The sequence below is a fragment of the Brachycentrus maculatus genome, unplaced genomic scaffold, assembly GCF_059751285.1.
Source record: "Brachycentrus maculatus isolate JH-2025_06_01 unplaced genomic scaffold, ASM5975128v1 h1tg000305l, whole genome shotgun sequence".
Classification (NCBI taxonomy): Eukaryota; Metazoa; Arthropoda; class Insecta; order Trichoptera; family Brachycentridae; genus Brachycentrus; species Brachycentrus maculatus.
Genome location: NW_028281055.1, coordinates 632,226 through 649,010, shown reverse-complemented (window position 1 = coordinate 649,010; position 16,785 = coordinate 632,226). Strand labels below are relative to the sequence as shown.

Here is a 16,785-nt window from a genome sequence, read left to right as displayed (position 1 = left end):
ATGCGTTTGACAATGCCCTAACAAGGCGAAACAATTGTCACAACAGTAATTTTTTATGTGTTTTTGTTAGTAAAATACAACTTAATAGACTCAAAAAATCTGTGTTTGATTTAAAATTAATACATAAATTAAAATGGAGTTCTACAAATCAAACGCCAAATTAATAAATACATAGTAAAAGTAATACCATATAAAATTTCATTCTTAATATGTGTATATGTATATATATATATATATATATATATATATATATATATATATATATATATATATATATATATATATATATATATATATATATATATATATATGTATATATATATATATATATATATATATATATAAATATATATATATATATATATATATATATATATATATATATATATATATATATATATATATATAAATATATATATATATATATATATATATATGTATATATATATATATATATATATATATATATATATATATATATATATATATATATATATATATATATATATATATATATATATTTATATATATATATATATAAATATATATATATATATATATATATATATATATATTTATATAATTTTTTTAAGGTGGTATGGACATGTGGAGCGAATGGATAGTGAGAGAATGACTAAGAAAGCGTATTTGGCGAATGTGAGCGGGAGGAGAAACGAGGATGGCCGAAAAAGACTTGGCACGTTCAGATCAATTAGAACCTTAAATCTGGTGGTGTCAAAAGTCTGCGTAAAAGTATCGGAGGGCTATGACTAGATGTATGGATGTGAAGGAGGCGAGGAGTGTAAGTCAGGACGGAAAAGTGTGGCGTTCCATCCTCTCTACCCTGCGGGGAAGCGGTATGATGGTTGTAATAGTAGCAAAAGTAGAAATTATTTCTTGAGTATGTATGTAAACATCTCTGCCTATTCTGCAGAAGCAACGTGATGGTTAGTTAGTTGCTATGTTAATCCCATAATGAGTCCCTAATGACGCAATCGCCATTGAAATTGAACTTAATGGATATGTGCAAAACTTGAACGATGTATTGTATATTGCAGGTAAACAGGTTATTTAAACATTTTCACATCAGATCCTCCTCATTAGCCTCGAAGCCTTCAGGTCCAGTTGACGTTGAGTTACTAGTGCAATGCCTAACAAACAAGGCTCTATTTTACATTTGTGATAAACGGATTTACCCTTAAGAAATAACGTGAGTGATCAGAACAACCCCTTATTTACTGTTTATTTCGAAAATATGAGAGTTCACTTTCTGGTATTAAATTTATGCATGCGTCTTTTTCATTACACATAAGAAATACTAAAATATGTACACTAAAATACATAATTTTAGTATGCATTTTTTTTCAAAAGTAAGCTCAAATTACATTTAATAGATTTATATTATCCACTGACACTGCGTGCTGGAATTGCATTTTTAATATATTATTAGATTAAAACCAATATTTTTAGCTTTTCCACTTTATTTTTATTTGACCAGCAGCTAAAAATAGTAGTTTTAATCTAATAAAATATTTAATTACATTTCATACAATATAAAGTATTATTTTCACTTAATTTACTTTTTTTACAACATTTTGAGTGCGTCCAAATACTTGTTCACAAATCTGGATTATCTCCAAAAATATGACGGTCGTTAGCTCCGTAAATGCCCAGACTTCCATATTCTTCTTCATCTTTCATGAGATGTCGAATAAAATAAAAACTTAGTTTACTGTTTTTTTCGAAATTTAATTTTTGCTTGCACATATCGCTCACTCCTTTCAAGAACATAAATCAAAAATCGTCAATTTTCAGTTGTGCATCTTTTCAGAATGCCCAGAAAATGTACTATATCCCAGCAAAAGCGGCATATTTTTAACTTAATATTTACCCGCTACAGGGCAGAAAGTTTTTGCATTTTTAAGAAAAGGTTTTGTTTAATTATTTTTTAAAATTAACTATATATTTTTCAAATGGAGAAAAAACATTCAGGTTTTACCTAAAAAGATCTGTTTCATAGATAAAAGTTCAATAAGTGGCTTGATATTTATTTTTAATACATTGCATTATATTTTTAAACTTTAAAAACGTTCTCCTGAAAAATGAAGTTTTTTGATTTATGACGTTCTTGAAAGGAGTGAGCGATATGTTATTGTATAAATGAAATTGTTTTGAAATTGTATAAAAATTATTTTTGCCCTAAGTTTTGTGACAGAAAAACCTTTTGATAGAAGAAGAGGATGAAAAAAGATATTTGGAAAACGCTAAAAACGAGCCATCTAACTCGTATATTTTCTTCTAAAGAAAAGTTAACAGATGAGCAAGCGGAGTGTGATTCTGCAAAAAATAAACAATTGATTTTTTTTTTAAAGTGTAAGAATTTAATTTCTTGCCGACGAAGTGGTAAATTAGTATTTATTTTCAAAAATTCATGATTTATTTTAAGATATTATTTATTAGGTAAACGAATTAAAACTTTATTTGCTAAATCTATTTCCAATTTATTTCCCATACAGGTTATAAATAAACACTTTAGATTTTTCTTAAAATTTTGACGCGTAACCTATTCTTATACGCCCATTATATTTGTGTTCATTTTACGCTGATTTCATGTTACGCCGGTGTATCTCGGATAGGAACACCGCACCGGTAAAACGATAGCTACCTGTACTTTAAAAGACAAGTTATATTTTATTATACAATCAACTGCGTAACAAAAATTGATAACTCACTAAGATAAAAAATATTTAATTTGGTTTTTAGTAATATATGCATTAACAATTTATTGCTTTAACTAGAAAATAAAAAAATCAAAGTATATATCAAATATAATGTCAAATCAAATATAGTGAGCCTCCGTAGTGTAATGGTTAGCACGCTCGGCTACCGTTGTGGAGGTCCCGGGTTCGATTCCCAAGGGGGGTAAAATAAATATAAGTGATTTTTTCACTGTCATATTTATTCAATATTACCCTGGACTGGTACCTGAAGCGGAGGGCTTATCACCTATCCTTCATGTGTAAACGATCAAGATAACACTGCGTTTATATGACGCAGTGCCCTATGCACCATTGGGGTGCGGATGAGGGTTTTATTTTTTATATTTATTTTTTGATGTGACAGTTATTTTGATAAGTATAAATTTATATAAATGTGAAATTTTCTTTTTATTAAAAAATCGCAAGCAATTAATTCATTTCTACATACTTTGAATAAAATACGAGTATTCGACTTATTTAAGGAAAATGACATATTTATTAAATTATAAAATATTCATGTTCGAATGTTATTCAGTTCGATTGAGACATGTTTTTAAAACGATGAATTAATAACAAGTTGTTATAAGTTTAAAATACATTTCACTTCTATAAAATGCACTCCTCAGATTTCTTTAAATTTTGTAAATGATTGAATTCCGGTTAAATATTTTTTTTAAATTAAAGCAAATAATTAAGCAATGAATAATTAACCATTTCATTAGTTGACTAAGAATACCTTCTAACTTTAAAAATCATTCCAGTATGTCAGGTATTTTTTTTACACGACTTATGAATATCGCTTATGCCTTGAGTTGTATTATCTAATTATTTTAATTCTTATACAGAATAAACCTATGTACCTTTTATTTGAGCGGAAATGTGAAATTCCTAATTAATCCATATTATACCTTTTTTCTTGTTTTTGGAAATACATGATATATTTTTTAATCTTGAATTTTATATGTTTTTCATTCAATTTTTTTATTATTAATTAATACGTATTTGTGTATTTAAAATATTGGATATAATATTTTTCATTTTGTATTTTTTAATAAAATAACCGTTTAAGAAAAATTAAATAAATGAAATAGGAATTATCGTGTTATCATTTTGTCATATTTGAAAATCTGTTATTTTCTAGACGTCCGAAAACAATGGCTCCTGGAATGATGGCTGTGAATGACCTTTTGATGTCAGAAGCATCAAATTGTAAAACCCTTTTGGAAGAGAAACCTTCTCCTAAAGTATACGAATACTCTACAAGAAAGAAACCATATGTCCACAAGAAGTACACGTAAGTCATGACTATCTATACCATTCAAAAACCTAATGTCTTCAAGTAGTATAAGTAGGTTATGATAATCTTTACCATTCAAAAACCGTGTGTTCTCGCGGATTTTAATCAAGTTATGATAATCGTTACCATTCAAAAACCATGTGTTCTTACGGAGTATAAGTAAGTCATGAAAATGTATTTGTATATTCTCATTTTTGAAGTTCTTTCAACTGGAGAAATATATTTTTTGGGTTGATATGTTTAAATCGAGTAAATCTCTCAACTCCTCTACTCTTTGAGATCTTCATCTTAACATCTACTCAAAATTTTTAACTAGTGATGTTTGCTATACAAACTTGCAAATATTAAAATAATCCTTAATGAATTACATGTTAGTTAATTTCAATACCTTTTAGTGAAAGAAACGGAAGCTTACACAGTATTTTGTATACCATTTATTTCATCCTTATTTGCTCATTAAAAATATTTAATTATACAGGTTATTATACAGACCTGAATGATGGAAGTTTAACTTCTGAAACATGTAGTCTATAATAAAGCTCAAGTGGTAAAAAAACGAAGTGTTTTCTTTAATCATTGTAACATGTCTTACCACAAAGTTAATGCCGAAACAATAAATAAAAATATTTAATATTACGACAGACATCTTATATAAAAAAATATTTACACTCCTCACCTTTTCACGATATTTATACAAATTTAACAATGCAGGAATATTTATGTTGAGAATCAGTTGAATATAAAAAATATGTAATTTTTTTACTGTTTTTCATGTAATTTCATCAATTGGTTCAGCGGTCACTTCGTAGTACAGTAATATCTATAAGTCTACTTGGTAAATACCACTATTTCTTAAAATATTATATACAATGTTTTGATGCATTCCGCGTTATAATCAAATACATGGAGCTAAGTCTAAATTTTAGAATTTTGTTCTTGGGACGTTGGAGAATAAAGAGAGAGTAGCTTTTTCTTATCTTTATTTATTTTTATGATGATTTAATTTTTTTGTTTTTTTAAGTGCTCTACATAATTATGTTTATTTTTTCTTTCAGATATAAATACAAATGGTTGAATATATTCGTACATTCATATGTACATATCACTCTTGTGTACCAACTTTATGTTCACATATTTAAATTCAGCTGGACAGTCATTATTTTTTGTAAGTATCTTTCAGCAAGTTAAATTATTGTGCTTACTTTTTATGGATAGTGCGGTTAATCGTTGTTCTCTTTTGCCATATTTTATTGTGAAATTGGAAAACCAAGAAAAACTTGACATGATCAAGTATTTCAAATGCTTGAAAGTGGTCACGTCAGGAATCGGAATAATCGGCGTGTGTGCAGAAGAAGGTATATAAATGTGGAAAAGGCAAACATTGTAAGCAAAGACAGATTGATATTGCGTTCCATGTTCTCTGCCTACGCCTGCGGAAGCGGCGCGACGGATAGTTAGTTTTTTTGTACACACTCTTTATTTTGTAAGCACTCACTTAGGTTACTCAAAATTTTCAAAAAAAGTAAGGTAAGGTAAGTCTAAATTTTCAAAAAAAATATTAATATAATATTATAATTGGAATAAAATAACAGTTATTTTGTTTTTTCCACATAAATTTCATTCGACCAGCGACCAAGTTTCGTCGTAACCAATAACCTCAGACTAGTATGCGTAATCGGAGGGCATGTATTACTAGATGTATGGATATAACGGAAGCTAGAAGTGTGTCAGAACAAAAAAGTGTGGTGTTCCATCTTCTCTGACTACCCCTGAAACAGCATGATAGTAGTATATTATATTATACAGTATATAAGTAAAACCATTTTATCTATACAGATATATATATATATATATATATATATATATATATATATATATATATATATATATATATATATATATATATATATATATATATATATATATATATATATATATATATATATATATATATATATATATATATATATATATATATATATATATATATATTATATATATATATATATATATATATATATATATTTTAAATTCCTATTTATTTGTAGAGATATTTTTTTCAAGTTATTTGATTAATCTCCTCAATATCATCTCAAATATTACAATCATTTATATTTCTTTCTTTCATCAAAATGCACGGATAAAAATATATTGAATTGTGAGGTTTTTTTTGTATAAACACAATTCTTGAAACAATATTCTCACTGAATGAAATGAAAATATATATATATAGATAAAATAGTTTCACTAATATATTAACGGTCACGTTTCAATATTAAATCATCGTTAAGAAATTTTTCATCGCAAATAAATAACGTAGCAGTCAAGTTCAAAAGAGTCTTGTAGTTTCATAGCAAACAAGTATGTTATATATCAATAACATAATATCCACAAAGGATTTTTATCTTTGTGTGTTTTATTATTTCTTGGAAACATTTAAGACTAGAAATTATTCCATAATAATAATTGCATTATTGTATTCAATGGCTTTTTGCGTCAGTCGTATTCAAACAATGTAAAAGCATTTAATATCTTCAACCTTATAGCTTAAACATATAGCCATAAGTCAAATATCGCTCACTCCTTTCAAGAACGTCATAAATCAAAAATCGACAAATTTCAGATGTGCATGTTTTCGGAATGCCCAGAAAATGTACTATATCCCAGCAAAAGCGGCATATATTTAACATAATATTTACCCGCTACAGGGCAGAAAGTGTCGTTTTTGCATCTTGAAGAAAAGGTATTGTATTTTTTTTGTTGATAAATATACCAAATATTTTTCAAATGGTGAAAAACCTTCAGGTTTTGCCTAAAAGGATCTGTTGCACAGTAAAAAGTTAATAAAAGGCTTGATATTGATTTTAAATATATTGTTTTATATTTTTAAACCTTAAAAATGTTCTCCTGAAAAATCACGGTTTTTGATTTATGTCGTTCATGAAAGGAGTGAGCGATATATATTCAATTCAAATAAGCGCCCTAGGGACGGTCAATAAAATTGACAATATTTCGTCTCAAAAGTACTTGTTTCGCAAAAAAAATATAAGGTACATACCGTACAAAAGCATTTTTCAACATTTATTGCATTTTTATGATTGAATTTTTTTTTTAATAATAATATATTATTTCGATCCATGAGTAAATATTTATAATTAAAATAATGAAAAACGTATTTTAAAAAAAAAACACATTTTAACTTTTCTTTAATATTGTTGTTTAAATAAAGATGAAAGGATAGTAAAACAAATTTATGAAGAGAATGTGGTTGGCAATAGAGGCGGAGGAAGACCGAGGAATACTTGGCATGATCAAGTATTTACAATACTTGAAAGTGATCAGATCTAGAGACGTGTATGTATGAGGAGATGTATAAATGTGAAAGAGGCGAAGATTGTTTGCAAGGTCAGAGTTGTGAGGCATTTTTTTCTCTTTTCCCACTTCTTCGGAGAAGCGGTGTGATGGTTAGTTAATTTTTTTTTACTCCAAACGAGCACTCATTTATACTACTCAAAGTTCTCACCATTAGCCCTTGAAGCACTCTTTTAATGCAACTGTATAATTCAACACACACAGCTCAAGCATTGTTGGTCAGTGAAGCTGACTACAATCTAGCATATATAGCTCACTCCTTTCAAGAACGTCATAAATCAAAAAACTTGATTTTTCAGGATAATGTTTTTAAAGATTTAAAATATAATACAAAGTATTAAAAATAAATATCAAGCCACTTACTGAATTTTTTACTGTACAACAGATATTTTTAGGTAAAACCTGAAGGTTTTTTCTCCATTTAAAAAATATTTAGTATATTTAAAAAAATAATTAAACGATACCTTTTCTTCAAAATGCAAAAACAACACTTTCTGCCCTGTAGCGGGTAAGTATTATGTTAAAAATATGCCTCTTTCGCTGTGATATAGTACATTTTCTGGGCATTCCGAAAACATGCACAACTGAAAATCAACGATTTTTTTATTTATGACGTTCTTGAAAGGAGTGAGCGATATGTGTACAAGCCAGCGATAACCGACTGTCAAAAAACGGTAAATAAATTTGTTACACATACGTCAGTAGCTTTATAGTTGTAAAAACCCGTTTAAAACCACATCCAAGGGTTTTCGACTCATTTTAAATACAACATTTTGAGTTTGTCCAAATACTTGTTCACAAATATGAATTATCTCCAATTATAGGAGTTTTTTCATAATATTTTCTGACATCTCATCAAAGATATATGGCCAGATTTCGTTTTCGAGTTGTGATGGTTTTCATCCAGACCAGCGACCTTTCTTCATATACAACATTTTAAGTGTGTCCAAATACTTGTTCACAAAATCTGGATTATCTCCAATTACAGGAGTTATTTTTATATTAATTTTTGACATCTCATCAAAGTATTTGGACACACTCAAAATGTTGTGAGCAAATTATAAGCTTAAATAATAAAAATGAAAATGATATTTACTGGCGTTTCTCGTGTGTCTGATTATAATCCAGGATTCGGACCTCACATACTAATATAAGAGTTTCTGCTTAGTAAAAAGCTTCTTTACATCTCACTAATAGACGTCTCTAGTGATGTTCTAGTGATTCACGAATAATGTTTCAAAATTGCTTTATATATATAGAACTTCCAAGAATTTGAGTAGTGTGGTTGTCAATAATGGGTAGAATTGGTGAATGTTACACATGTGTAAAGTGATCACTCAAACCAGCCTATGACGGTCGTCAGCCCCGTAAATGCACAAACTTCTATATTCTCTTTCATCTATGATGAGATGTCAAAAAATAAGTTGTTATTTCCACTTATACCACTTTTCATACTAAATGGTGTTTAGGGTACTGTCCCCGATACTCTAAACACCATTTAGTACAAAACAGAGGTAGAAATGGGAATAAACAACTATTTAAAATGAGTCACTAACCCTTGGATGTGGTTTTAAATGACTTTTTTACAACTGTAGGAACCATTGACGTAAGTGTGATAATTTATATACCGTCTTTTGGGAACTTCTATTTAAATTAAGGTCATAAGGGACACACAGAATGCAATCGGGTTTAACAATCTACCATAATCTAAAAACGCATGCAATCTCATATTATTTATTAATTTGGCATTTACTTTGTGGAATAACATTACGATTTAAATAAAACTCTTGTATGAGACAACTTTTTTTCCTCTTGAGTTTTTTAAATTGATGTGAATCAATTTTAACAGAACATTTTGAGTGTGTCAAAAATTGTTCACAAAATCTGGATAATCTCCAATTACAGCAGTTATTTTCATATTATTTTTTTTACATTTCATCAAAGATAAAGAAGAATATGGAAGTCTGGGCATTTACGGGGCTGACGACAGTCATGGGCTGGTTTAAGTGATCACTTAATACACGTGTAACATTTACCAATTCTACCCATTATTGACAACCACACTACTCAAATTTTTGGAAGTTCTATATATGTGAACCAATTTTGAAACATTATTCTTGAATCAATAGAACATCACTAGAGACATCTATTGGTGAGATGGAAATTGTGATGTGTATGATTATAGGATTCAGATCCAGGATTCAGATCTATTCCTAAATTAGTGTTTTTGGAAAATGTTGATTTGTTTGTGTGCAATTTCGACATTACAATATATGACCACATGTTAAAGCATCCTAACTTAAACTTTATCTGTTTTCGAGTTATGATGGCTTTCATCCAGACCAGTGACCTTTCATATATTTTTGTCGCTCTTTTTCTACCTCTCATTGTGTTACGATTTGAATATTTAAGCCTGGATATACGCGCTCCTCTGCGGGATGGGCATCACGGCCGGAAGCCACCGACTGTGGGCCCACAAGGCATACAAGGCGAGGTGGCCTCTGCGCCTCTTCCTGGCCTTTGGACACGTCACCTCTAACCAGACGAGCATACACAAATGGGTGCGAGATCACAGGTGATCAAATATTAATTACCCGCTCTTGGGCCTGATATTGTTTGTTTGAACGAACTCGGACACACAAAAGGCACGGAGGTCAGACGACTGTCAATGAATTTATTCCAAAAACTCTGTACGGTGTTAGCTCGCAAATCCAAATGTACGTCGTGCAGTGTGTGGCTCAGATTACAGAGTGTTTTAAAAATGAGAGAAAAAAATACATTTTTTCTAAGATACTGAATGAATAACACTTTATTTTTAAATTAAAATTCTTTTTACTGAAATGAAAAGATAAATTAGATAAATTGAATCATTTTGGTGTTTATAAATTAAATTTATCCAATTTTCAGCCTTTTACATAGAAAAAACATAAATTCAATACTAGAACTAACGCGTAAATTCAATACTAGAACTAAAGAACATCTAATGAATGATAAGGATAGTTTACAACATTTTGAGTGTGTCCAAATACTTGTTCACAAAATCTGGATTATCTCCGATTACAGGAGTTATTTTCATAATATTTTTTGACATCTCATCAAAGATGAAGAAGAATATGGAAGTCTGGGCATTTACGGGGCTGACATTGGCGTCATAGGGTTATACTAGTAAATGTCTTAAACCAGCCAATGATGGTCGTCAGCCCCGTAAATGCCCAGACTCCCCTATTCTTCTTTATCTTTGATGAGATGTAAAAAAAATACTATTTATACATACTTATATACAATTTAAAAAATGTGAATTGTGAAAATAATGATATTTTAAACTGAGTGTTTCAGAACTCATCACAAGTTCAGCGAGACTGACGCTGATCCTCAAAATTCTAAACGTGGTTTTTTCTACTCCCACATCGGGTGGCTGCTGATAACTAAACACCCAGATGTCATAGAAAAGGGCAAGTCCATCGACATGAGCGATATCACAAGCGATCCCATCGCGATGTTTCAAACCAAGTAAGTACATACGTATTATTTTTTTATAAATCGTAAAAAGTGGTTAAAACAAAGTTGTTTTATTTTTAAAAGTTTATAAAATGTGCCACAAAGTATCTGCGGAAAACAAGAAAATAAACGTATTTATTTATAAATTTGGCGTTTAATTTGTAGAACTCCATTTTAATTTTTAAATCAAACACAGATTGTTTAATCTACTAAGTTGTATTTTATTGTTAAAAAACACTTTAAAATTTATATTTTGACATTTGTTTCGCCTCGTCATGGCATTTTCAAACGAATGTGAATTGTACAATATTATTTTTTATAAAACTTCGTAAACTCAAAAAATCTGTGCTTTATTTAACAGTTGAAACATCGATACGTATTTTAAATACTGTCGAAATTTTGCATGTAAATATTTTTTAATAAAAGTAAATATAAGTAATTTTTACATTCCAATATTTATTCAATACTCTGGACTGGTGCCTGAAGCGGAGGGCTTTGCTTTCCTTCATGTGTTGACGATGAAGATAATACTGCGTTCATGTGATGCAGTGCCTTATGCAACATTGGGGTACGGATAAGGGTTTGAAGAAGATCATATATATTTTTTAATCGCCCAAAGTCTTTTACAAATGTGCTAAATATTAATATGAATATTAAACATTTTTTTAGACACTGAAATAATGGTCACCGGATTTTTTAGCCTTTGGATGCATACTATCAATATAAAGGTTTCTCAACTAGAGATGAAATATCTATCGTTTTTTTTATACAGGTATATAAAAGAAGATGGAAGTTTGAGCGTCTTTGGGTTTAAGACTTTTGGCCGGGTAAAGCGATCATTTTATCCAGCCATGCATTATGCATTTGTGTAACGTTTACTTTGGTGCCCATTATTGAACATCCATATTTTATCGATATTTTTAAGTAATATGCTCTAAGTTTTGAAAATACATTTTTTGGTGGAGCTGCATTTGATTAAACAAAAATAAAAAGGAAATCGTGTTTTTTTTCACATTTATTTTATTTCACCAGTGATGTGGTTTCATCGTTACCGATATAATCAGACTGGTAATGAAGTCAATAACAGTTGGTGAGAGTAACGATGAAACCCGGTTACTGGTCAAATAAAATAAATGTGAAAAATATAGTTGTTATTTCATTATATTTTACATATGCAATGGTCTTGGATCTTTTTCATACATGGGTAATAGTTCAATACATTTGGATGTATGGCTGATGTGCCACCATCAGTTTAGAAATTTGTGAAATATGTGTTCAAATAGAGGAAATTATACATTACTTTATAAATGACTTTGCAAATTTATTTAAACTTCCAATTTATGTGTTTAATTGATAAAAATCTTTAAAGAAAATAAGCTTTTGTTTGCCATGAAGTGTTCTTAAAATATTTCTGAGTAAAGTAATCATACCTTCGACTAAAGCAACTGTTTACTCCTGTTTTATTCGATTGTTTAATTTTTCAGATATTACGATATCCTTGCTCCTCTCTGCTGTTTCGTTATTCCAACTCTCATCCCCTGGTACATTTGGGATGTAAGTCTATGGCATTCTTTTCATGGGTTTGCCTGTTTTAAATTTTTGGTAACCGCTAATGCGACTTGGTTCATCAACAGCTTCGCCCACTCTAAAGGAATGCAACCGTACGACATGTAAGTGTTAAATATATTTACAACATTTTGAGTGTGTCCAAATACTTGTTCACAAAATCTGGATTATCTCCAATTACATGAGTTATTTTCATATTGTTTTTTGATATCTAATATATAAGATATATAAGAACAATATGGAAGCCTTGGCATTTACGGGGCTTAAGATTGTCATAGGCTGGTTTAAGTGATCACTTTACACACGTGTAACATTCACCAATTCTACCCATTATTGACAACCACACTACTCAAATTCTTGGATGTTCTATATGTATGAACCAATTTTGAAACATCATTCTTGAATCACTAATTACCAATAGATGTCTCTAGTGAAGTTCTACGTGTTAAATATATTTTTCAAACTTGTAAAAGACCCCCTTTGAGATTATACACAGGAGGTTATTTTTCTAATATACATAAATGCATTTTTTAAAAGGAATTACTCACAGAGCTACTATTTTCAGAGACTTTTCTGCAGGTAGGATAGTAAAGATAATAATAATAATAAAACCCTTATCCGCACCCCAATGGTGCATAGGGCACTGCGTCATATAAACGCAGTGTTATCTTGATCGTTTACACATGAAGGAAAGGTGATCAGCCCTCCGCTTCAGGTACCAGTCCAGGATAATATTGAATAAATATGACAGTGAAAAAATCACTTCTATTTATTTTACCCCCCTTGGGAATCGAACCCGGGACCGGGAAGGATAATAAAGATAGGGAAAATAAATGTGAAAGAATCCATTTCAAACACCCAAACCAATTATGTAATTAGATTTAAGTTTTGTACTTACATTTCTTGGTGGAACTGCATTTTATATATTAAAATAACAACTATGTAGTTTTATTTTACAAACCAATTCAAGATAAATGTTTCTTGAATTTATTTTGCTATTGAAGGGAATCGAATCCGTAAATAATACTACTGAAATAAAACAGAATTTAGTAATGAACATACAAAGTAATTAACATTTTGAGATGATAACAATGAGTTTTAAAAAATATGTATTAACATAACATACTAGCGATTCCAGAAAACCAACCGCTTGTTGTCAAATGCTCTTTTTAAACAGGTTATGTGAATTTGAGGAATAATAGCATAAGTTTAGTATATATTTATACTTCTAGAATCAGCTTTATTGTTATGAGTTTTTTTTGCAGGGGCTATAATAAACCCTGAGATTTTTTTGTTTTTTATAAGATGACAGTTTGAAAATAATCATTTTTACCCGTAGTTGACAAGTTTTTAATGACGCAAACGATTACAATATTGTTAAAATTATTACAAAGTCATAAATGTGTGTTTTTATTTAATAAATGAATTTAAAATAAATTTCCATTGAGTTCTAATAAATGTGGCCAGTGTCGAATTTTCGTTTGAAAAAAAAACCATACGTGTGTTCTTTTAAGTAATAAATTAAAAATTAGTTAACTAATTGATTGAAATAATGTCTACAAACTCACGATCTATGCCTGTGTATGAGCCATACCTACTAGTTTCGGATTTTCATTTTTTGCGTAAACAATGAAATCAAACAATAAAAATTAATTAAAAAAATATAATATAATATAATTCGCAATATTTATTGTCCTCGCTAGATATTTAAAATTCAAAATTTTACCTATATTTGCTCATTAGATTAAAATTTACATACAAAATCCATTTCTAAAATAAAATTATACCAAATCATACTTATATTCAAATGTAATCATTTTTATAACACAATACTTAAACTCATTCAATTTAAACTCATTTTGCCAGAAAAAAAAATATATATATAAAATCATGGTTTTAACCCCTTATTGTGTATATAACATAACATAACAGAATTTTGTCTAGCCTCACATCAGTCTGATAATGTCAGTAACAACAAAATCTGGTTACTGATCAAATAAAATAAATGTGGAAAAAAACTATACAGTCTTTATATTATTCTTCACTTATCTTCACATTTCAATACTATCATCTAGGCATATCCTTCTATAAAATGAGTCGAATGGTACAAAGGAGGTTTTTATGTTGTATTTTTGTTATTTTTAGAAACGAGGCCGGAACCCAACATATAATACTGAATTATGTAACAGTTGGGGAGGGGTGGCATAACTACCACCACGCCTTCCCGTGGGACTACGAGTCTTCGGAATTCGGAGAGAAAATTTTCAATATCACCACAGCCTTCATTGACTTTTGTGCCTTATTTGGTAACTATATACATAACATTCAACTAAAATACACACACGTTTATATATATATATATATATATATATATATATATATATATATATATATATATATATATATATATATATATATATATATATATATATATATATATATTTATATATATATATGACTATATATATATATTTATATATATATATATATATATATATATATATATATATATATATATATATATATATATATATATATATATATATATATATATATATATATATATATATATATATATATATATATATATATATATGTATATATATATATATATATATATATATATATATATATATATATATATATATATATATATATATATATATATAAAGTAAAATAACAGGGTAAATAGGTACTCTACGCATATGGGGCTTACAATAAATGTTGCAAAAACCCATGTGTTGTGCAACAGCTTATGCCTAGATGCCCAACAACCCTTGACGTTGAGTAACCAGTGCATCGAAATGGTCGAGAGTTTCAAGTACTTGGTAGTTTACGCGACTGAAAATGGCAGCCTTCAAAAGGAATGGGAGTGCGATTAGGACTCGCAAGGTCCGCATTTAACAGTATGAAAGCTGTCTGGAGATCGGATTTATACTCGGTGAAGATCTGGTGTAAAAAGCCTAGATAATCGGAGGGCATGTATGACTATTTGTATGGATGTGAAGGAGTCAGTGTATTTCAGGACAAAAGAGTGAGGCATTTCATCCACTCTACTTACCCCTGCGGTGAAAGGGCGTGATTCGTCATCTTTTTTTTATAAATATTACAAATACCCAATTTTAATAAGGGTTTCTTTCAGGCTTGGCATACGACAGGAAAAAAGTACCCCTGGACGTTGTCAAGAGGAGGGTTTTGAGGTGTGGGGATGGTTCCCACCCTTGGAGTAAGGACCAGAACCATCTGTGGGGGTGGGGGGATAAGGACATGCTGGAAGAAGACAAGCAATTCGCCGAAGTATACAACAATAGTAACTAAATAATTATTTATTCTTATTCGTTTACTGGTGTGGTAATATGAATTATGTGGTATCAGAAAAAAAAAACATTAAAAAAACTAGAGCTCTTCTGTGATTTTATTATTAAATCCTTCATTATATTTACACACTACGTATTGTCCGCCTCAATAATATTTTTTCACCTGTCAAGAAGCACGCTATTCGCCATTATCATTGCGTGTATTGCTAAAACATGAAAGTAGACTGAATGCAGTCGAAATGTAACGCGTCCAATTTGGTTTATAAAACGTCCAATTTGAATTAAGAATCTATTTAAAACGTTATTGTCCGCCTCCGAAGTGTAATGGTCAGCACGCTCAGCAACCATACTAGAGGTACCGGGTACGATTCCCAGGGGGGGGGTCAAATAAATATAAGTGATTTTTCACTCTAATATTTATTCAATATAACCCTGGACTTTTACCTGAAGTGAAGGGCGGATGACCTTTCCCTTATGTATTAACAATCAAGATAACATTACTTTTACATGATGCATTGCCTTTCGCACCATTGGGGTGCAGATAAAAACCCAGTGTTATTTTGATCGTTAACACATGAAGGAAAGGTGATCAGCCATCCACTTCAGGTAACCAGTCCAGGGTTATATTGAATAAATATTCGAGTGAAAAAATCACTTTTATTTATTTGCCCCCCCCCCTCTAGGAATCGAACCCGGGACCTCCAGAACGGTAGCCGAGCGTGCTGACCATTACACTACGGAGGCGGACAAAAAAATGCATTTTATTGAATTAGTTTCAATTTTTTTTACTAATAAAAATTGGTATTACTGCCATCTCTTGATACGTTTTAAAAAGATCTTCGAGCTTGACGGACAGTTTACGTATAACGTTAACTATTCGAAGTTTTGATTTTCTGTTTGGCCTGAACATAATGTTTTAAATCTGTTTTCCTTATTCTTATAAATTATATTCATATTGAAGCGTTTTTGTTTGTTT

The 16,785-nt window shown here is 29.6% G+C and overlaps 2 protein-coding genes across 2 annotated transcripts in view; one reads left to right on the top strand and one right to left on the bottom strand.

Moving 5' to 3' along the window:
- The window catches only part of LOC148304774 (acyl-CoA Delta-9 desaturase-like), a 129,653-nt gene that overhangs the window by 63,319 nt on the left and 49,549 nt on the right, over nucleotides 1–16,785 (bottom strand). The window lies entirely within an intron of this gene.
- LOC148304776 (acyl-CoA Delta-9 desaturase-like) lies at nucleotides 1,100–15,898 on the top strand. Its single transcript, XM_088267757.1, has 8 exons — nucleotides 1,100–1,210; nucleotides 3,901–4,053; nucleotides 5,112–5,221; nucleotides 9,841–10,003; nucleotides 10,765–10,938; nucleotides 12,411–12,596; nucleotides 14,638–14,798; nucleotides 15,635–15,898. The coding sequence occupies exons 2-8, from the start codon at nucleotides 3,914–3,916 to the stop codon at nucleotides 15,808–15,810; spliced, it is 1,110 nt and encodes a 369-aa protein (XP_088123883.1). The 5' UTR covers nucleotides 1,100–1,210; nucleotides 3,901–3,913; the 3' UTR covers nucleotides 15,811–15,898.